At 49.8% G+C, this 22,333-nt stretch overlaps 1 protein-coding gene across 1 annotated transcript; it reads left to right on the top strand.

The window, feature by feature from the left end:
• The first annotated feature begins 7,295 nt into the window (after positions 1–7,295).
• LOC142858860 (annexin A8) lies at positions 7,296–22,317 on the top strand. The gene is made up of 12 exons (XM_075988726.1): positions 7,296–7,391; positions 10,755–10,845; positions 11,872–11,966; positions 13,154–13,267; positions 13,888–13,978; positions 14,725–14,804; positions 15,210–15,269; positions 15,741–15,834; positions 16,688–16,783; positions 18,462–18,520; positions 19,716–19,838; positions 21,441–22,317. The coding sequence occupies exons 1-12, from the start codon at positions 7,371–7,373 to the stop codon at positions 21,498–21,500; spliced, it is 984 nt and encodes a 327-aa protein (XP_075844841.1). The 5' UTR covers positions 7,296–7,370; the 3' UTR covers positions 21,501–22,317.
• Positions 22,318–22,333: the final 16 nt, after the last annotated feature.

Here is a 22,333-nt window from a genome sequence, read left to right as displayed (position 1 = left end):
TGTCTCTGTACCACGATTGGCCCAGAATGTAGACGTCTGGATGGCAGAAGAGAACTCAAAAGGTATTTATTAAAAGACCCCCTCCGTCTTCCTCCTTCTCCCATTTTCCTCCCTCTTCCTCCTCCTCCCCTCTCTCTCCCTCTTTCCCCCTCCTCCCCTCCCCATCTCTCTCTCCCTCCCCTTCTGCTTCCTTCCCTTCTTTTTTTCCTCCTTCCCTTTAATCCCATAACTTCTTCTTTTTCTACCCTTTCATTCTGTTCTCAACTTCACCTTCCCAGCAGGCAAGTAGTGAGGGGTTTGTCATGTTTCTTGGTCAGGATTCTCCAGAGGAGCAGAAGTAACGGATCAGCACAGGGTATGGAAAGCGGGTAACAACACTATCTCCACTGGCTCATGAGGTTACAGAGAAAGGGAAGTCCTGTGTCTGCCCTGGGGAGGAGAGAGGGAGCATAAAGTCCAGCCAACTTACATTGAGACCTCAATGCGTCTATCCTCCTGAAATACCTGCGTGGAAACCCCTACCCTCCCAGTATGATGTGAGGTCATAGAGGGTGACTAAGTCACGAGAGCAGAGTCCCCTCAATGGGATCCATCTGTCCTATGAGAACACCGCCAGTGTCCCCACAAAGAGCTACAGGACTGACTGGCCAGGCACAAGTCTCCTCAGCCTTAGACTCCACCCTCCTGAGCGGTGAGCAGTAAATTCCTATCGAAGCCACACAGTTTATGGTAGTTTATCACAGCTTCCAGAATGATCAGACCGGGAAACCGATGGGCTTGGGGGACCTTCCTCCATCTTTCAGGTCGGAAACTTCTAAAAGGTGACAGAGTCTCTGAATAGTGAGTGAGGTGGTACAGAGAATGTAGGGGGGCAGAAGTCAAGGGTCACAGAGAGGTCATCTTCATTGTAACAATACCAGAGACCTAGCCCCACCTGTCCCGTCTGGCTGAAGCTGAAGTGAAATGTCCATGAAGGTTGGTGACATGAGGGCAGCCATGATAGCTGGTTGGTGCCTTCTGGTCATAAGACTTTTGTCCAACACCAGAGGAAGAGGGTCCCCAAATGAAATGTATCTCCAATTATAAAGAACTCTATCTCTTTCTTGAGTCTCTTAGATAAAACAGAAAGCTTGCTAAAAGGCCACAGGGAACTTCAGAATGCGCCCCCAAATATCAAGTGTATATCTCCTTTGTCAGCTGAATGCCCTTGGGAATAGGGGTTGGCTTTAAGGACGTGGCTACAGACTGAGCAGCTGTCTCCAAAGTGATCTTCAAGGTTTTGAGGAACCTGGCCCACAGTCTCCCCATGTGTGAGCCTGCTGCTCCACATACTTTATTCCTGCTCCCCCACCCACCTTTCTCGAGATCCCCAGGAAGCAGAGAGCTCTGTGGGCAGAGAAGAGTCCATCAGCCTGTACCCACCCAAGGAGGGCCTCTCCTGCCAGAGAGAGCCCCACCCCGGCCTGCCGCCTCCATCTTACAAACTGGCCTACATGGACAACGCACAGCCCAGGCAGTGGGGAGCCTGAGAGTCCCACCAACTGTGCTCAAGAATCAGGGGCTGTGTATGAACTCATCTCGCAGATGCTGTAGCAGAAGGAGCAAGACCAGCCCAAGTTCCAACCAGACAGGATCCAGCACTGGAAGGGGGAACGGACACAGACTCCCGCCTCTGACTGAGATGATATCTGTAACTGATATCATCACCGGCAAAGGGAAAAATCGTTTTTCTCCAGTGGGGTGTCACTATGTGAATTAACACACTTTGGGGCAGGCCACGCTCCCAGGAGTTACTGGGCAAACGCAAACATGCTCAAACATGTACCTGGTATGCGTATGGTATCATTTTGTTTCGTTTGGCATAGTTTTCATCTTATCAGTCTTTTGCTTGTTTATTTTTATTTCTGTTTTGTGTGTGTGTGTGTGTGTGTGTGTGTGTGTGTGTTTCTTGGGTTTTTGTTTGTTTGAGGAAAGATGGAAAAAGAAACCTAAGGTTGAGTGATAAGGGAATGAGGAGGATCTGGTAAGAACTGGGGAGGAGAAAACACAGTAAAAATACATTGTGTGAATACCTTCAGTTAAGAAAAAAAAGAAACATGGGTGTGTGGTGTCAACAGCATCGTTGCTGCATTGATTTTTCTGAGGTGCCTTGACTGAGCACCTCAGACCAGGACTAAGACAGAGATCTTTCTCTGGAGGCCGGATAGCTCAGCTCAAGCCGCACCCACCGGCTTCCTGTCCCATGTCAAACATATGTCCTCATGGTGACTTGGGGCCCAGCCGCTCAGGCCAGGCTGCAAGGTTGTGGAGGAAGGCACATCATCCTTTGGACAGATGAGGGAGAGGTGACCCCGGACTCACCACCCCTGTGACAGTTTGGAGAGGTCAAGAACACCAAGGCTAGAAGGCCAAGGTTCAGCTCCGGATCCTGAAGTTAACTCAGGAGTCTCAAACTCAGAGGTGTAATTCCTGTGACTAAAATTCCTGCCGCTTTTTACCCTGTTCACTGTGGTCTGAAGGTCTCAGGAAAGGGAACCCAGAGAGCCATGGCCTGGTGGGACTCTCCAGGCAAGGAGGAGGCCAGGGCTTAGTTAAGAGGAGGACACAGGCTACATTTGTGGCAGCTGTGTCCTGAGGATAGAGGGGACTGAGAATAAACACACTTCTGCCTGGGCAACCTCACATATTCATTCTGTGCCCAGAAGTCCCAGGCGTCATTCTGAGATCTAGGGAATGGAGAGGGAGCCGGTGTTAATGCTGTAACTCCAGAAGGTGGCGCTCAGAGATTATGTTTGCCCACTAAACCGCTCTCCAAATTCCACAAAACAACTACAAGACAGACTTTTGTTCCATCTTTTAGCTGGCTTTGTACTACATTTCTTTTCTTTCTTTTCTTTTTTTTTTTTTTTTTGGTTTTTCGAGACAGGGTTTCTCTGTAGCTTTGGAGCCTGTCCTGGCACTTGCTCTGTAGACCAGGCTAGCCTTGAACTCACAGAGATCCGCCTGCTCGTCTCCCAAGTGCTGGGATTAAAGGCGTGCGCCACCATTGTTGAAACCACTTTCCCCTTTCTAGAGATATTTCTTTAAAGAGAGAGTCTGGAGGTGCAAGGAGCTGCACACGGGGCATCGCCAAAGCCACATATTTCCCAACCAAACACGCATTTCCAGCTCTGAGCAGAACCACAACTAGGGCCCATCAGCCCTGAGCCTGTCAATCAGCTCCACCCTCTCTATGGGGCTGATAAATTGGAGGTCTGTACCCTACCCAAGTGTCCATCAAAGAGCCCTGCCCCTCCCAACATCTTCCATCTCTTTCTGTTCTGGGAAAGTTGGGCACTTGGCTCACACACCTTGCATCCCGATGCCAAGTGGCATTCAGAGCACCTCAACACCTGTGATAGACAACCCATCCGATGTGGTGGTCTGGAACCATTCCGTATGTTATCATCCTTCCCTACCCTCAGCCGGTTCTTGAACCTGGCCCTCTGCTAAACACACAGCTCAGATATGCTCTTATCAGCTCCATGGAACCTTCCATGTGTACATTCTTTAGATACATACTCCCATCCCATAATTGAAGTTTATTTTAGCCCTCAACCACACCTGCATTTTCTCTCCAGTGCCACCCCTGAGTCAAGCTCATGGCCCACTCTTACTACAACATGCTACGTACGTGTCTCTGATTCCCCTCTCCCGCAACTTCCCTTTCCTCATCTTCTTTTAAAACAGTCTCATTCTATAGCCTAGGCTGACCTGTAACCCACTACATAGGCCAGGCTACCTCAATCCATGATAACCCTCATGTTTCTGCTTTCTCAGAGTTGAGTTTACAGGTCTGAGCCACCGCACCTGTCTCTGACTTTTCTCTCTGTGTCCTGGAGACACCTTGCACACCCAGTGTACTAGGGCTTCCTGGGAAAATCTTCCTGCAGAAGCGGGTCAAGGAGCAGGGGAGTCCTCTGCATCCAAACAAGGAGAGTCAAGAAACAAAATACAAGAAACCAAGAGGTTAAAATCTAGTGCCAGCCATGTGTTAGTTTCATGTTCAGAGTTTTTCCTGCCTATAGCTATGCATGTGGATTATAGAATTGCCAGTTCCAATGAACAGATTTTAAAATGTTTTAAAAAGTGATGAGATGAGAAGCCATGAAAAGAGCGAACCGAAAAGCCTGGAAAAGGCAGGTTTTGCAAAGAATAAAAAGTAACGTTTTGAAAGCAAATTCACTTAGAAACTTAACACGGCTAGATGGAGCCGAAAAGGTTTGATTGCCATGGTGCAGCCCTGGAAACTGGAGGACTTGCGGCCTCTGAGGAGCAGATGAGAGACTTGGGTGTGTGGCAGCTCTCCACTCTCAGTGGTCAAAGGTGACAGGGAGATGCCCGAGCAGAACACACAAACCCACAAGCTGGGTGTGCTGCCTTGCTGAGCAAACAGTGGAAAACTCCATAAAGGGGCCTGCTATAATGAGGGGACGCAGGCGGTTCAGATCCCAGAAGACCTGGGATGGGCGGATGCTAAAAGACAAACTAAGCAGAGGTGGAAATCTGCCCTGTTCACGCAGCAACTGCCATTGCTGGGCTTCTTTCTATATGGGTCTATGTTCTAGGACCACCACGTAGGTGTTTCCTCAGATCTGATAGGCTGGATCACTCATCTCTAACCAACACCAGGGCTGGGCAGCTTCGCTTACACCACATGACTATTAAAACCTCTGCTATTTAACCCTCTTTGGCCTGATCTTCCTTATCTCATTTAAAGCACAGTCATACTGAGTTTGGCAGGCCATCTAAGCTCCTTGAGCCAGGCCCTCACAGAAGAACACATTGTATCGTGCACTTCCCACCAGTCGGGTGGGACCCGGGAGTACAGCTGGGTGGAACCCTTGCTGCACCTTACTCTGTGTTCTCAGCGTATCGGATATCCTTGCTCAGTCTGTGAGCCTCAGCCGGTCCCAAACCCCACCTGCTGTTTCCTCGGCCACGGCTCATTTTTGATGGCATAAGGCCACGCCCTTCCAAACTACAAGCTCGTGCATGCCTCTCCCTCCTCTGCCTGACGTTTCTGTGGTGACAATGAGCTCTGAGGCACAAGCCGCATCTCTACGCCCACACATGCTCTGACCCCCTGCACGCATGCTCCATCCGTACACAAGCTCTATGCTCAGGCCTCCTTTGACCCCCTCCAAATAGCTAGCCCCGATGACACTGATGACCCAGTGGAAAATCTTTTTTTTTCTGAACTGCCTTTCCCAGCACTTCAGGCCCCAGGCTAAACAGACTTCCTGCCCTGCGCTCAAGCTAAATCCTATGCTTTCCTCTAAGTCAGCAGTTCTCCACCTGTGGGTCACGATCCCTTTGGCAAACCTCTATCTCCAGAAATATTTACATTATGATTCACAACAGCAGCAAAGTTATAGTTATGATGTAGCAACACAATTAATTTTATGGCGAGGGGTCCCAACAGTATGAAGAACTGTACTAAAGGGTCACAGCATTAGGAAGATTGAGAACCACGGCTCTATGCTTTCACCCCTAATGTTCAGGCTACTTATGCTCCTTCTGGGGCAAGAGGTGCACAAGCCGGTACCATGTAGTCAGTTCAGTGTCTAGAATGCAACCAAAAACTGCACTCTGAACTTTGAGACATGGATGACACACAGAGTAGAAGCTGGGGGCCCGCAGCACTCAGTGGGATTAGGTCTGGGTGCTGAGCACCCCCAGATCCCAGGCAAGTTCTTGCCATTGTTTTCCTGTGTGGTCCTCCCAGAGGGAGGAGACAGAGGGAACAGTGAATTTCTCTGTGAGGACCCTTTCTAGTGCCCTTAATCTCTCAGGTACTGTATGACTCTGATACTCAGTGAGGGAAGAATGTGGGTACACGTTGGGTAGATAAGGGGGTGCTGTATCACTCCAGAGGCACACGGTGACATGAAGCTTAATAGGTGATGCATGGATGGGATGGTTGAGCCCAGATGTCCCTAAAGAGGCTGGCATTTAATCCAAGGACGCTCTACCCATCTCAGTCACCTGTCCTGTCAGACTTTGGCCAGACCCTCTAGTTCAACAAACTCACATGAATGTACCTGGATAGAAGCATCTCAATGCACACAAGCCTGAGTACTCCAATATACACCAACCCTAAAAATGCAGGGGAGTCCAAGCTTCTAAGGCCTGGAATGGATCCTCCATCACCCTGTGGTACAGAGGCAGCTGGGGCCTTCTTCCGTTGGAGGCATTTCACAGCACAGTTGCTCAGTGGCTCTCCGGTTTTCCCGGTAGCTGCCTTCTCAGGGCATAGCTGCCCCCTTCCCCTTTGTTTGCCAGCCTGGGTCTACCCTTACCCACCACAGCAGACTGCAGACTCTGTATGTAGAGCAAAGAGCACTGGAGTCGGGGTGGGGACCTTGATCGCTTCATGGGTCATTCTTAAAAGGTTTTCTTAGATTTGAAGAATCACTACGGAACTGTTTTTGTGACAGCTGAGATCTCTATAGGAGCCTCCCTGGAACTAGGTGGTGCTCCCAGAGGCAGTGACTTCACGCAGACAGGTAGGTAGGAGTTAGCTAAGTTAAGGGGTGGGGTAGGGACAGCCGTGCTGAGGAACATTCTAAGAAGAGTAGACAAATCCCCCAGATGAGTATTTTGTTGGGAATAGCCCTTCTCCTCGGCAACTAGCATATCCTAGGCCCCCAGTGGGAGGCAGCAGCCTCCTAGTCTATGAGAGCTGACAGATGGTGACTCTGCTCTCAAAGGACCTGTCATTTGAGCAAATTATCCAGGTACTTGAGATGTTCCCCCTCTAGCACTTAGAACTTGTACCTGCTTCCTAGGACCGTGACAATGTTTTTAGGGGACAGCACTACTGGGGGTTGGAGAGGGATTTAGACACAGTGCATCCCAGTGAATGGGGGGGGGGGGTGATTGGATTTTTGCCCTTTGCTGAGTTCATTGCAGTTAATTATGTTGAGATGGCAACAAACCAAAGGTCTGCGTGTGGGATTCTGTTCTTCTGTGACTGAGATCTGCCCAACCTAGAAGAAGAAGCAGCTTTTTTTGTTTGTTTACCAAGTTGACTTTCAAAGGCTACTTCAGAGTTTCCAAGCTGTGTGGAGGCCACAGCCCAAACATTTGCAGCAAATGATGTGATCCTCAGGGCAGGCCTGGGCAGTGCCTGGGTGGGGCCTGGGAGCCACAGGAGGGGCCCAGAGCCAAACCAACCCTGAGGTGGCAAGAAGGGAGTGCTGGGTGGGGCCTGGGCCTGTGTACACAACCACACCTACTAGCCGGGGAGTAGCTGTGTCCAGTCACTGAGTAGAGCCCAACTAGTGAATCTTCATCTCCCTGGGGAAAGTGGCTGTGAGGCGAACAGGATGGCCTGGTGGAAAGCCTGGGTGAGTAGAAACAAGATCGGGAGGTGGGTCCGTGTTCTGTGTTGGGTGATGAGCACTCAGTGAGGACAGAACCTACTAGGCCACGTCCTGGTGAGGAAGCTAGAAAAAAAAAAATGCCCATGCTTAGAAAAGTTACCACAGGGATGTGAAAAGTAAGACAGTTTAAATAGAATGAAACAAAATGTTTTTTAAATTCTTGAAATGCAAGAGGGAGCTGACGGATAAGAGAGTCTAGAGGGAGGCTTCTGAGGACAACACCACTTAAGAGAAGGGCTTCTATGGATGTGTGCAGGGTGTGCATTTGTTCATGGAGCGACTCCGGGGGGGGGAGGTGCACCTTGCAGAGGTAGCAGTATGTGAAGCTCTGGAGAAAAATTGCCCTGTGTGGTTTGAATGTCCTGGGTAGGTTGGATCTAGATCTGGAGAAGTAGCCAGGATGGAGCATCAAGGCCCTTGAATAACATGCTAAGGTGCTGGAACTCAACTTTTGAACAACAGGGAGCTGCTGGTATACTTTAAGCTAGAGAATGCTCTGGGCAAACACATTGCCATTGGATTTCAGCGATGAGCAGTTCCTAACAGTGGGTGCTGGCCCTGGTGGCCTGATGCTTAGGGCAGGTCTAGGGGTCAACCTCCTGGGGACCTGTTCAGAATGATGATAAAGCTGGCACTCTCAGAACCTTCTTCATGGGGACCCTCCTCCAGGCACCTCTTATTCAGGGCCCTTAGAGCCTCACAGCAAGTCTGTAAGGCTGGTACCGACGGCTTCAAACACAAGTGAGGAAACTGAGCCTCAGGTGCACTAGACAGGCGCTGAAGTAGCCACACTAGTAAGTGTTTAGGTCTGTGCAGCCTGAGTCCAGACTCAGACTCAGTCATCCAGGGATGTTGACCCTTGGGAGAGCCAACTGAGGACAACAAGGCCTCTGTGTCTGGCCGGGCAGCCAGTGAGAACCAAATATCCTCTGAACACGAATCTGGATCAGAGCAGGACTGAAGGGAGTGGAAGGGTGGCCAGAGGAGCCCATCTTCAGAACAGGTTCCCCTTGGGGTCCCCTTGAAGAGGCAGCCTGTGATAGACCAGGCAAAAGTCTGGCAGCTCCCGCATGCCCATGACAGAATGTGTTCCAGACACAGCATCCAGGGCTGCCTGAATTACCTTTTGTCTGGTAACTTATCTGTCTGAACCCACCGGCCTCAGAGTAGCCCCATCGGGAGCCTGAGACCGACCTACAGGGGCTGGGATAGATGCCTCCAGATCCCCACTCCAGGCAGGAGCCACCTGATCTTTGGTCCCCAGAACACTGCCCTCTATCAAAAAAACAAAACTTCTCAATGTGGTGATACCCCAGCCAGCCCTGAAGCTGCTGACAAATGCTGGTCCCTGAATGGTATGGAGACACCCCTTAATCAATAGGTCTCTGAGAGCAGGGAGCAAAACTAAGAAGTGAGAACTTAGAGGCTCCCCACCCCCACACTCCCAGAAGACTGGCGTGCCTTTGGGTGAGGCTCTCTCCAGTGAAACACTCCAAGAAAACCAGTGTCTGGGGAAGAGTGAATCATCTGTAGAGTGGGGGAGGCAGACAGAGCTCAGATTCTGAGTCAGGCTGTGGGTGAAATGCCAGCAGTGCCATTTACTAGCTATGTGACCAAGCCCAGCCTCCTGGAGCATTAACACCTAATATGACTCTGGGGGGAGGGGGGCTGAGCATCCTGTCCAGTGCACTCTGCAGAGGGGACACTCACCTGGCTTCTAGTAGCAGCACGTGACCTCACAGCAAGAACTTTGCATTTGTAGACAGTGAGGGCAGCATCTGAAAGACCACCCAGAGCCTGGCTCACTCCAGGAATTACTTCTAACAGTTCCTGTTATAAAACATGATCCAGTAGATGGGACATAAAGATCTATTTCTGGGCCTGTGAGAACTCAAGCAAAGGACACAGAAAGATGTCTTGCTTCTTACTCAAAAGAAGAACCCTTAAGTATATACCATCCGTGGGGACCTGTTCTGCATTTTCAGGATCTAACGTGAGGCTTGGGTGGAAGGTTGGGTAAAGGAATCAATGCAGGGAATAAAGAGAAGATAGGTGGAGGATGCTTGAAAGGAAACAAAAAAGGGGAAGAAAATGGGAAGAGGAAGAAAAGGAGAGAGGAGTGGAAAGAAAGAGGAAGGACGTGCAGAGGAAGAAGAAGGGCGGGCAGGTGGCTAAGGGTTGTCTAGCTGGGATAGAGAATTAGTGAACAGCTGGGAGGGTGCGTGAGTAGAAACACAGATGGGTGGGTGGGAACAATGAGCCAAACAGCAAATGACCAGAACGCATTTGACTAAACTTCTCTCCATCTGAAGGACCTGGGTCTCTCTCATTCAATTCCTTCCATCCTTTCCGCTCTTCTCCTCAAACACACACTTTAGAAGAGTCATCCATAGTAAGCCTCTGATTAGTTATGCAGAACACACAGAGAAGTGGCCCTAGTACACGCCCTGGATTGGAGGTTTGTAAGACAAGGCTCTGCATACTTTGGTTTTCAAGTCTATGCCACAAGCTAAGGACATCCTGCAGTTCTTTCTGAACACAACGCTCTGCCCCATATGATGCTCTGGCCTTGAAAAGGAGCTGAGCCTGGGAGAGATACTCAGCTTGGCTCCTGGACTTCTGAAATCCCCACACCTCATCACAGGAAAGGCCAAGACAGGCTTAGACCCTTCTCTGCAAAGCAAGACCTGTGTCCAGCTCCCCATTCCCTAGGCAGCCTTTTAGAAATCATTCCTTATGAATTCTTTTCCTCCCATCCTCATGTATACGGGACTTGAAAGAAGTATGTGTGACCAGTCTGCTACGTTCTCTCAGTCAACAGGTGCTTTTTGCTTTGTTTTGGATTTATAGGGGTGTGTGTGTGTGTGTGTGTGTGTGTGTGTGTGTGTGTGTAGATAGATAGATAGATAGATAGATAGATAGATAGATAGATAGATAGATAGATAGATAGACAGACAGATAACTTATTTTTATTTTGTGTTCATTAGTGCTTTGCTTTGTACATGTCTGTATGAGGATATCAGAAACCCTGAAACTGGACTTATAGACAGTTTCAGGGCTGCCATGTGGGTGCTGGGAATTGAATCAGGGTTCTCTGGAAGAACAGCCAATGCTCTTAACCCCTGAGTCACCTCTGCAGCCCCGAGGTGGTTTCTTTTTACAAGCTCTGGTCTCAGCCACACCCACCTGTTAGCTAAGGGGCCGGAGAGGTCAGTCGCTCCATTGGTCTCAATGCCCAGGGGAGATCCTTAGCCTAACGGGGTACACGACCAGGCCCCCATGCCATTCCTTTACTTCTCATGATGTGCATCCCTGGCTGTCTTGCAGATTGAACAGGAGGGTGTCACCGTGAAGGGCAGTTCTCACTTCAACCCGGACCCTGATGCAGAGACCCTCTACAAAGCCATGAAGGGGATTGGTGAGTACCAACCACGGTCTGGTGACTGGGGCCCCACATGCTCACATCCCCAGGAAGGAGATACCAGGGACAGTCAGGCATCAAAGCTGTATCCATTTAATTCTGAGTGACTACATTTCCTAGGGAATCACACCAGCTGAGGTTGGTGACTGTTCGTTCCCAAGGGACAATGACAGAGGAGACTGTCGGTCTGAGATTTCTCACTAGGAAAATGGCTGCAAGAACTCTGGGCCCACTGTGTCACTGTGGACTCAGAAGATGGATTGACATAGGGCCTGCTTTAGGCATGGGGATGGAAGTTTAGATGCTGCACCAGGGGTACCAGCCATGTGGATTCTGCAGCTTGTCTCCTGCCCCATGTTGGTTGACCAGATGGCCACCTGCTTCTGCCCCATGTTGACTGACCAGATGGTCAACTGCTTCTGGTACCACCCTCACATGACTGAGTGGGAAAGGACTGGCTTAAGATAGGACTTGGTCTCACTCCAGATGGGAGTCACCCATTGGCTGGTTCCGCCAACTGAACTGGTGCACTAAAGAGAACACCCATTCCCAGAGGTGTCTATACTGAATTCTCCTACCTATTGCTACCTATAAGATCTTTATTGTTGGCCCCGCTCCCCACCTGAGCAAGTGGAGGCTTCAGGAGATGAGCCTACTTGTCCATGATCTACAGGACAGGCTCTCAGACACAGAGGTCTGGACCTTCCTCTAATGTGACCACCACAAGGAAAGAGATTAAGAATATCTCACTTGGCCACACTTCAAAAGTCCAAGCCCATAGTCCTTGGGTTCTATACTATAATGTCAAGCCCGAGCCACACCCCAACACTGTGTAACTTAGAGGTGGAGAACAAAGAAATGAAATAGCTGGCTGTCTTGTTTACACCATGGAAATTGAGCATTTGTGGCATTCAGGTAGTATGACCCAGTTGCCCAGCTAGCAAGCATTTCCCCTCTCCCCTCCCCAGTCGTCTCTGATGCCCCCAGAGGTAGAGGGGATTCTCATACTGTACACCCCTGCAGGAACCAATGAGCAGGCCATCATAGACGTGCTCACCAAGAGAAGCAATGTGCAGAGGCAGCAGATTGCCAAGTCCTTCAAGGCTCAATTTGGCAAGGTAAGCAGGGTGCATACTGAAGACCAGGCATCTCCTCCAGAGATGGGCACATATTCATAGGGGACAATGCAGTAAAATGATTCTTCCATCCATCTGTAGTATTTTCTCTGGCCATTCTGTTGTGTCTGGTAGGCTCATTTATAACTCCAGTCACAGTCTGGCATTGGTCTTGCATGGTGGAGCCCCACTTCTTCCCCATTCTCTCTCGCTGCAGTCCTCAGTTGTCCCTCAGGATCCAGCCTCAGCTCTCTTCAGCTTTGTCCCCCACTACCTGAATGTCTTCCGTGCTCCCTGGCAGTGTATGCCTGGCCCTCCTCCCCTCCACAACACAGACAGACAGTGTGACCTTCCCATAGTCACTCGCGTGTCCCTCATCTCTCCTGCCACCGGGGATCTATCAGCTCTTAGCACAGAGCCAGGAATTTGAAGCTACACATTGAATACCACAGGTCTGTGTCTAGACATGGGTGCCTGGAGAACCTCCCTCTGCTCACAGATTTAACACAAAAACACCGGTGATGAGGTGCAAGCCTCCCCAGGGGAAACTACATATTTGCAACTCCTTCTCCTTACTGTTTCAAGCTTGTCCTCTGTGTTCAACATCAGAGAGGCAGAGTAACTTCCAAAGTTACTTCCAGAGCCTGTAAGTAACAGTGGCAAGGATCGGGGGTGTGGTGCCTTGTGGCTTCTTGTAGACACATGTGCCCTTAGAAAGAGACAGGCGTGAGATGGAATCTTGGAATCTTCTCTCCCTTCCTCCCTCTTTCTCTCATTGTTTTTTTCCTTCCTTCATTGAATCATTTAATTTTGTTAAGCATGGTGCTGCCACACCCAGGTCTTGCGATGGCAATTCTATTTTCTGGAGTTTAGAATGTACCCAGAATTTAATTGTTCCCAGAGCTGTCACACATGCCCGTCACCCCATAAGCAATGGTATGAAGCACAAATTCCGTTGTCTGTATTTAACAGGCACTAAGCAATGGTATGAAGAACAAGTTCTGTTCTCCCTATTCAACAGGCACAGATGCTGTTGCTTAGAGAAGCTCAGGACCTGGCCCAGGAGATCACACCAGCATGCCAACTCTGTCATGTGGAGAGGAAGAGTCTCCAGGCCAGGTCCCGCCTGCTCTCTGACTCCAGCGGGCTTGGAGGACACATCATCTCACCTTCCCTTTTGCTTGCCCTAGGACCTCACTGAGACCTTAAAGTCAGAGCTGAGTGGCAAATTTGAGAGACTCATCGTGGCCCTCATGTACCCGCCATACAGATACGAGGCCAAGGAACTGCATGACGCCATGAAGGTACTCTACTTTGCCATACGTTAGAATGGCCGCCTGGTCCCCAACTTAATTAATGAGCTTGCAACCTGTTCAAACAGTCACCCCACAGTGAGGCTGGCCAGTCATAGTGAAGACCCAATCAGTACTTCTTAGAATAGGGACCAGAAGGAATGCAAGGGACTCAGAAACCCATCTCTACGGTCCAAGCACCGACCTTTGGCCATCTTTCTCTCCTCAACATTCCTCATCTCCTCACAGATGAGGTGGCATTGGAGACCCAGAAACCACAATCCTTCCCACTGGAAGGATACCTTTGTGATCTACGCCAGGCATTTCAGCTGCGTTCTCTAATCCCACCTTCAGGGTAGGGTTGGCTCATTCTCCTCATTGACAGATGAGTATACATAAGGATGGGCAGGTGGAGCCACCTGTGTGAGACCACCCAGCTAAAGAAGGAGAGCCGAGATAATTTGCCCCGATAGCTGTCACAAGAAACAAAGGTGGGGATTCAATACCACCCCTCTAACAGAGGCCCCAGCAGAGGAGGGCAGAGAGGTGGCCATGGCTTCTGAGAAGACAGTGCAGGCATAGCAGGAGACCAGGAGCAGAACACTCCAGAACATAGAGGCTTATCTCCCCAGGGCTTAGGAACTAAAGAAGGGGTCATCATTGAGATTCTGGCTTCTCGGACCAAGAACCAGCTGAAAGAGATAATGAAGGCCTATGAGGAAGGTAAGGGGGTGGCCAAGATGGCGGGGTGGAAACCTGGGAATGGCTGAAGTGTTAGCAGCCTGAGAGGGAATGAGAGTCGGGAAGCTCCCAAGGGAGCTATGCCAAATTGGAAAGGACCCTTTGGAGGTCTTTTCATACCTGTCCCAGTACCTATATCCTGTGCCCAACTGTGATTGATCATGGGGAGAGAGATGTGTGCCAACTAAGCTCATGTCCCTTAATGCTGTGACAGACAGTACTGGGGAACAGAGGCAGCAGTGGATGGGAGAATGCTTACCGGATGCCCATGGGCTAAGCCAGAACACTGGAGAGGGCCATCTGCTAGGGTCACACTGTGTTAGGAGAGCCCCACTGGCCAGCTCTCCCATATAGTACATAGTTTGCCAAACTAGCAAAGGCCAGCCAGCCCTCCATGTTTACAACCAGCCAGGGTAGCCTGAAAGTTCTGGCTTCACTGAACTTGGCAACAGAATGGCCTCCATCTTGCAGGTCTTGGTCTGGTTCTCTGGCCTGGTCTGTCTCCCTTTATCTTGGTTGCTCATTTATGTCACTTTGGGGTTTGGATGATTACCTAGATCGGTCTCCATCTCTAGGACATCTAACTGTTATATGTACACCTTCTATGCCAAGAACTTGTCCTCCCATGTTCATGGGAAGAAGAGGCGGGAAGTAGGTATGGAGGAGGAAGTACGTTGCAGGCCCTGGGTCACTCACTGTCCATGCCTTCTGGTTCTTTTCTCCTTCAGACTACGGGACTAACCTGGAAGAAGACATCCAAGCAGACACAAGTGGCTATCTGGAGCGGATTCTAGTGTGCCTCCTTCAGGTATCACAACCAGGCTCCAGGAATCTGTGGCTGGCTTAGGCCCTAGCAGCAACTCTTGAGCAATGCCTTTGAGTGGCATCTGGGATATGGGGAACCTGAGTGGTCTGAGGACAGTACCTATGCCTCAGCATGATAAAGGGGTCCTAACTGCAGAGCCCTCTTCCCTCAACCTTTGTGTGGCTCCGTGCCAGGCTCTGCCTAGCTTAGCTCCCTGAATCCACCATTGCAATCTGCTCATATTAGACAAACGCCAAAAATGAGACTTGGTGAGCACAGCTGGCCTGCAGGTCTCATGGTCTCTAGAAGCAGCAGCCCTTACCTACCTGCCCTCTGAGACCCACAGTCCCCTCGGCCATGGGTTCTGATTGCTGACCTGCCTTACAGAGCCATTTCCTCTGATCCTAGGGCAGCAGAGACGACGTGAGCGGCTTTGTGGATCCAGGACTGGCCCTCCAAGATGCACAGGTGATACTGTGCCCTGGTCTTACCAGCTGAACTCTGAGTTTCGTGATCTCCTTTGCCAAGGGGAGCCTTCTTTAGTATAGACCCTACCCTACCACCTCTACCTTGTGGTGACAAAGGAGGAAAGAAAGGTCTCTGGAAAGCTCCAGAAGAAGAAAAAGCTGGAGAACCTGGGGAAGGAAAGTACTAAGGCTCTCCTGGCAGAGACGGCCTCTCTCAGAGCCCAGAGCTCATTCATACACAGATCTCTGTTTATCTGTCTCTTATTGTTCAGTGTTCCCAGAGCAACGGGGAAGGAGCATTTCCTAAAGTAGCTTCTGGCCCCAGATAGAGAAGACCCTTGAGCCAATGTTGTTGGTGGAACAGGAGCCCAGGACAGTGAGCCATCATATTGGACTGTCCAAGTGAAATGGAGGCTGACTTCAGATCTGGGGCCCCGGAGTCCTCTCTCACCTCCTTGTTTCCCAACCCTAGGATCTGTATGCAGCGGGTGAGAAGATTCACGGAACTGATGAGATGAAATTCATCACCATCCTGTGTACACGCAGTGCCACTCACCTGATGCGAGGTACGGGGCAGAGGGGGGAAACACGGGGTGCATGGTCAGGGTCCATCCTCCATGGGTTCTCACATTTCGGGGTAAGGGCATGTGGATTAGAAAAATTAGGTTGGAGGAACAAAGATATGAAAGACACACAGAGACAAGGGATAGCACCAGGAGGGCAATTCAGTAAATACTGAAACTGAATCCTGAATCTTCCCACATTTATTTTCCATATGTTTTATTTTATATACCCCAATCCAAAAGGGGGGGAAGAAGACCAAAGACCACTTTAACGTGACACAAAGGACAAGCAGAACAATTGCTTGCTTCAGTACTTGAGATATCAAGTCACTATTTCCTGAGTTAAGCATTAGATTTTTGGGGCAGGATATGCAGTGACTATACCCTAGAGCAAGTATCCTGTAGGCAGCCACTCCCTGGGTCAAACCTCCTGTTTTGAAATGAAGGGGCAGGAATAGGCTTGAGTTCTCTGACCTTTGGTCAAGATGGAGCAGATCCACCACCGTGGGCTGTCTTAATCTGAAACACCAAATAACCACTCCCTAGATCAGGATATCTCGTTTGTAGCTACACCTGTCGTTAACAACTTTGAAAGAGTAAAATAAGCTCAAACTCTCTGCCCTAGTCAAGGTGGAACAGGACTCACGTCTGTGGGCCCTGGCAGTATGTGGTGCCCTGGCCACACATCCTCTCCCTTTGTGGGAAGATCTGATGTATAGTCATACGTGGCTTAGATTTGGGAAGAGAGGCATGGAGACCTGAACTCTTTCCCCTGTGCCAAGAGGGAGGCAAAGATGGCACACGGATGTGCAGCGTGTAATCTATGTGTTTCTTGAGTAAATTCTTCTCTCCATAGTTTTCGAGGAATATGAAAAAATTGCCAATAAGAGCATTGAGGATAGCATCAAGAGCGAGACCCATGGTTCCCTGGAGGAGGCCATGCTCACTGTGGGTAAGAAGGGGCGTGGCTCTTGGCACATATGCATCCACAGCCCATGAAGGTGAAAGCAAAGGTTGGGATCTCTATAGTCAAAGGTCATACCTCACACCCAATGCTCTTAACCTATACCCTTTAGGTCAGGTCCCTGGGTTTATAGCACCCAAGAGTCTCAGTGTGGCCTGGTGAGAACTATTCCCTGTATTATCTATACAGTACCCCATGTTGCATGAGAGAGAGAGAGAGAGAGAGAGAGAGAGAGAGAGAGAGAGAGAGAAGAGGAGAGGAGAGGAGAGGAGAGGAGAGGAGAGGAGAGGAGAGGAGAGGAGAGAGAGAGAGAGGAGAGGAGAGGAGAGGAGAGGAGAGGAGAGGAGAGAGAGAGAGAGAGAGAGAGAGAGAGAGAGAGAGAGAGAATACACATAAGTGTTACCACAGTAACTCCAGGACCAGGGCCCAGGCCTGCCCACAGATACTGCTTAATGAGCATCCTACTTCTGTTCCTGTACCCTGCTCAAAGCCACCTTTCTGGGTCTAACTGAAGTTTCAAGTCATTACCTTAGTCGCTAACTGAAGAAATGAGGGTGTGTGTGATTTGAGGCCCAGCCACGAGAAACCCGGAAAACTTTGCCTGCCAGAGGACTGAGTCAGCTTACCGTAACCTGCTCATAGCACATCTTGGGCCTAAAGCTGAAGTCATATGAAATGAGTCACATAGAGAATAGTCCTGAGCCAGGCAGAGAACCACCCCTGTACCACCTCACATAAGGGACCCGAGATGGGGATTCCCAGGCTAGGCACTCTTTCCAGGACAGTGTTGATGACTGTGGTAAAGTGTATTTGGTTTATCCTGTGTTGCAAGAGCTAGTCACACCCTCTGAAGTCACCTAGAATTCTACCCATGGACCCTACATAACAATGCCTCCTCAACAGCAAAGGTGTGCAGGACCGCACTGTGACAGGCAGTTCCTGCTCGTTTTTTCTTAAAGCCTTAGTTAATCAACCTCAGGTCACAGATGCGTCAGAAGGTTGAGCAACAAAGTCATACAGAATCAGACAGAGTTTACACACATTCCTATTCCCCATGCAACCTACACTCTCCCAGCCTTGGGTTAAAACACCATCTCCGAATAGAAGATGCCACGGTCCATGAAAGATATTTCTATGGAAAAGAAAAATTGAGGTCCATGTTCCAAGCCAAGGAATCATGGTGCCTTAGTCCTTAAAGCCAAGCTTCTTTTGTTACATGAAAATATAAAATGTGGGGTTTCCACTCACAAGGGACTCTGAGACATGTAGCCACCATTCTGTGGCAACCTGTGTGGAACCATGTTGTCAATCAAATTCTTAATGGAGGGGCTTCCTGAATGTGACAGCTTAGAGGTGTCCTCCTGAAGACCCGAGTTGGTGACGCCAGACGAGCCCCACAGGTGCCCACTTCATTCACATCTCACCTTTGACCTGGCTGCTCTGGGCTCTTGGAGCTCTGCCCACTGCCTGAGGCTCTGCTCCTTGCCTCCTTCTCTCTGCCCGACACAAAGCCTCCATTTTGAAGCTAGGTGGCACACAAAGAAACATGTTAGCCTTTACACAACAGTAACCCTTAACACCCACAGGAACACGTAAACAAACGCAAGTGTGTGCAACACGGCCCACACCCTCCTCTTGTTGTTAACACAGTTTTTCTGTTTGCCAGTGAGATGCACTCGGAACCTCCACAGCTACTTTGCTGAGAGACTCCACTACGCCATGAAGGTAACCGTCCTGGCTGCCGCCTCCTTCACAATGAGTCACCCCGACAGGATGCCAGATGCACAGCCAGGGGCTCAGAGCCACTGCTGCCTGAACTCTGGGGTCCCTTTGTTCTAATCTCTCGTATGTCAGAAAGGTTTGCATTCTCAGAGGGCAAACTAGGGAAGGGAAGCCACAGCTCCAGAAGGGACATTTGAGCAGGTGCATTGACAGATGTTTGGTGAAGGCTCACTGAACGTTGACACACAACTGCCAGCTGAAATGTTGTGAAGCTAAGGCTGGATCGAGGTCACATGACTGCTAAGGCGGAGAGTCATGCATCAGTCTTGAACCCATTGGGTTGGGCTTTTCATTGCACTATCCCTCCTTTCTGAGAACCCATTTGTTGTTGCAGGCCGTAGCACCCTTGACACAGACAGACTGTAGGGACATTCCCACATCTAGCGTGTCAGTTTTCCTCCCCGAGACCAGGTGCTAGCTTCAGAGTTCCCGTTGTTTACAAGGCTGCCCTGGCTACAGAAGTGGACATGTTGCTCTTTACAAGTAGAGTTGCTGGGATCCGGAACTAAACTGGAAGAGAGACATTTAAAGCAGTCATCAGTGACTAACATCAGTGCCCAACCTCTCCAGTACATAACTCTGGCACCACCTAAAGTGAGAGCCAAACAAGCACCCCAAGCCCTCCGGACACACTGTCCCATGAAGGAGAAAGTGTGCTGTTTCCTTGGTCATGAAGCTCCATCTGACCCGGGACTAGTCAGGGATGAGAGAGAGCCAGAAGGTCCTGCTGTGGAATGGCCAGTTGAGTAACATTGGCAGTGATGATGCTCAAACAGAAAACCTTCCTGGAGCGGTGAGGGTTTGGGGTATAGAACCTGATGTGGCAAAGCAAATCATACGACAACCTGAAGTATTGGGCTTCTACTAAGGAAAGGCGCAGCCCCTGAGTGAGGAGACTGAGAAAGAGAGGTCCATTGTTGTGGGCTGTAAAGGAGCCCAGAGCACTTGCCCAGCATGCCCAAGTCCTCAGGTTCTGTCCCTAACACTACCAAGGAAAAGAATTTGGGAAAAAACTGTATTAGCAAAGCCCCCCTCTTGGTGTTCTCCCCACTGCAGAGCCCCCCCCAGGTCTGTCCATCATTACAGAGGTACATAGGAAAGGTGAGACGTGATGTCTGATTGGCACTGTCTTCTCCAGGGAGCAGGGACACGTGATGGGACACTGATAAGGAACATCGTCTCAAGGAGTGAGATTGATCTAAACCTTATCAAGGGTCAGTTCCAGAAGATGTATGGCAAGACTCTGAGCAGCATGATCATGGTAAGACACAGGCCCCTCCCTTCACCGCCAGCCTGGGACACAAACATTCCTGGGACACAGATGTCATAGGTGGCCATCCCTTCTAGCAGGCATCTCACGCTTGTACTGCTTACCATGTGGCACATGTAGGGACCAGGAAGGAGGAAGTGTAACTGTGGGGAGTGTGTGGAGCTCAGAGGCTGCTCTTATCCCAGAGAGTGGCTGTGTGTCTGAGCAGCAGGATATGCTGAAGCCTTGAGAAGGAACGGTTTCTGAAGGGGCAATGAGACTAAGAAGTTTCGTAGAAATGAGGATTCCCTCTCGATCCAGATTTAAGGAGTCCTAGCAGGGAACTCAGGCTCCAGTGATTACCCACCTACATTCCAACTAGTGAAGGTCCCAGGGTGTTAGGTGCAGAGGGCTGTTACCCTGTTATGACTGAGGCCAACAGCCGTCTGGAAACTGGTGCAAATCGAGACCAGAAGTCAAATCATGGCAAGCATGTCCCGGAGTCTTCCTTAGCTACTCAGTCGAGCGCTAGTTCTCTTAGCAGGACATATTGCTGACTACATTTGAGAAACAACTCGTAGTTTACAATATAACTGATATTTGTTGGTTCAGACAACCTAGGACCAAAATCATTCAGGAAAAGACACATCTGTACTAAACACATACATACTTTTTTTTTCTTGTCATTATTTCCTGAACGATATGGCATGACTATTTACATAGTATTCCCATTGTGTTTGATATTATAAATAATCTAGAGATTGTTTAAAGTATAGAAAGATGTATGTAATTTATACCCAAGGCCAGTGGCATTCCCTACTAGGGATTTGAGCGTATACACTTTGATATCTGTGGAGTCCTGGAACTATTCTTCCATGGATACTGAGGGCAACTGAGGTTTCAGACAGGATGGCATCAGGGAGGCAGGCAGGCAGACAGGGGAGTTGCAATTGTTATTTGCTGTGGTTTAGACTTTGCAACCAAAGTGTCAGGTGACAGGAGACTAAGAACAGGCCAGCCTGTGCTGCTGCTAGGTCACCCACAAGGTGCACCTCATCCCAAATGGTGTTTTATGGATGAGAGTGCAGGTACCACGGATGTGAAAGGAGAGTCTGTGTATTCTAACAGAACCATGGTCCAGGCCTACAGAACCTGAACCCAAGCTTCCTCTACCCCATGCTATGAGCTCAGATGTGACTCTGGGCTCCCTGCTTTCCACCATGGCAGGAGTTGAATGCACATGGATCATGCTGAATAAGCAAATAACTCTGTGCCTCTGGAACCTGAGAGAAACATGAGGAAGAACCCCGGGGCAGTTGACTGTATGAGGAAACCGCCCACAGGCCTTCCTTGTCTAAGAGCTTTGGAGCGGCTCTGTCTCTGTGACTCATTTTCCACAAGCACCCCCATTTAGCCAGACAGAGAATTAAAAGGAGAATCAGCGGAACAGTGTGAAATGAGGAAGAAAGAGGGATGGTGTTACATAGAACTGTGGCATAGAAACCCTTGAAGGGACTGGCCGTGCCCAAGGAGCCCAACTCTTAGTCATGGTAACAGAAGACCAAGGCCAACATCACAAACACCCTTCTAACTCACATGTGCCTCTTCCTCCAGAATGACACCAGTGGTGACTACAAGAATGCCCTGCTGAACCTTGTGGGCAGTGACCCCTGAAGACATCAAAAGAGCAAGGGCAAGAAGAGTGAGCCGTAGACCCAGCTGCTTCAGCCCTGACCCTGGGTGGGGTGGGGGAACACCTCACCCAGCCTGTAGTCTCTGTCCCCCAGTTTCCAGTGCTTTTCACCCAATGCTCCTGACCTACAAGGTGAGCCCAGCCTGGGTTCGTCCTTCCACCTCTCCCCTGGGTCGTCTCTAGGTATTGCAAAGCCCACCCTAGCCCTTACATCTGACCAAACAGAAATGTCAGCAGGAAGGAACCAGCAGGAGCCTGCGGGTCATTCCTTCCTCCTACAAAAGCTCCTGGGTGCAGGTTACACAGATGCCTGGGCTCTGATCCATTTGATGAATCAGGGTCTTTGAGAAGCCAACAAACATGGATTTCCAGCAGGTGTCTCAGCGGCTGAGCTTCTTCATCAGGCAGCCAGTGGGAGTACCAGAGAGTAACACAGCCAGGGAAACTGAGAAAGACCCGCGTCTCTGGCATTTGGGGTGTCTGTAACACTTATTTACCAGAATTGTTAGGTTGCTGGTGGATGAAAATTCTTACACCATCCTAATAACAATAATTAGAGTAGACAATAAACCAGTCCTGACCCAAGTCCACTGTGGCCTGGGAGACTTAGGCTTGTCCAGGTGTTAACCAAATCAGCCACTCGTTCCCTCCATGGCAAAACTTGCAGAGCAGGAAGGCCCCCAACCCTAAGCATGAACCCTGTCCTCCTCCTGTGGTCCCTAAGCCTGAAGAAGCTGAGAAAACTCTTCCTAATATTCGTTGAGCTTTCAGAATCATAAATATTTGTACTTTCAAAAAGTCCGTGGCTTAGTAG

This window comes from Microtus pennsylvanicus, chromosome 10, assembly GCF_037038515.1.
Source record: "Microtus pennsylvanicus isolate mMicPen1 chromosome 10, mMicPen1.hap1, whole genome shotgun sequence".
NCBI classification, from domain to species: Eukaryota; Metazoa; Chordata; class Mammalia; order Rodentia; family Cricetidae; genus Microtus; species Microtus pennsylvanicus.
The sequence above is the reverse complement of the archived record's forward strand: the minus strand, read 5'-3'. Positions and strand labels throughout refer to the sequence as shown.

Bases quoted from the DNA above. Each gene is read 5' to 3' on its own strand.
- LOC142858860 (XM_075988726.1), top strand. From the start codon at position 7,371: ATGGCCTGGTGGAAAGCCTGG. The intron at 14,805-15,209 runs GTATCACAACCA...CTCTGATCCTAG, and splicing joins TTCTAGTGTGCCTCCTTCAG to GGCAGCAGAGACGACGTGAG. The intron at 19,839-21,440 runs GTAAGACACAGG...CTCTTCCTCCAG, and splicing joins CTCTGAGCAGCATGATCATG to AATGACACCAGTGGTGACTA.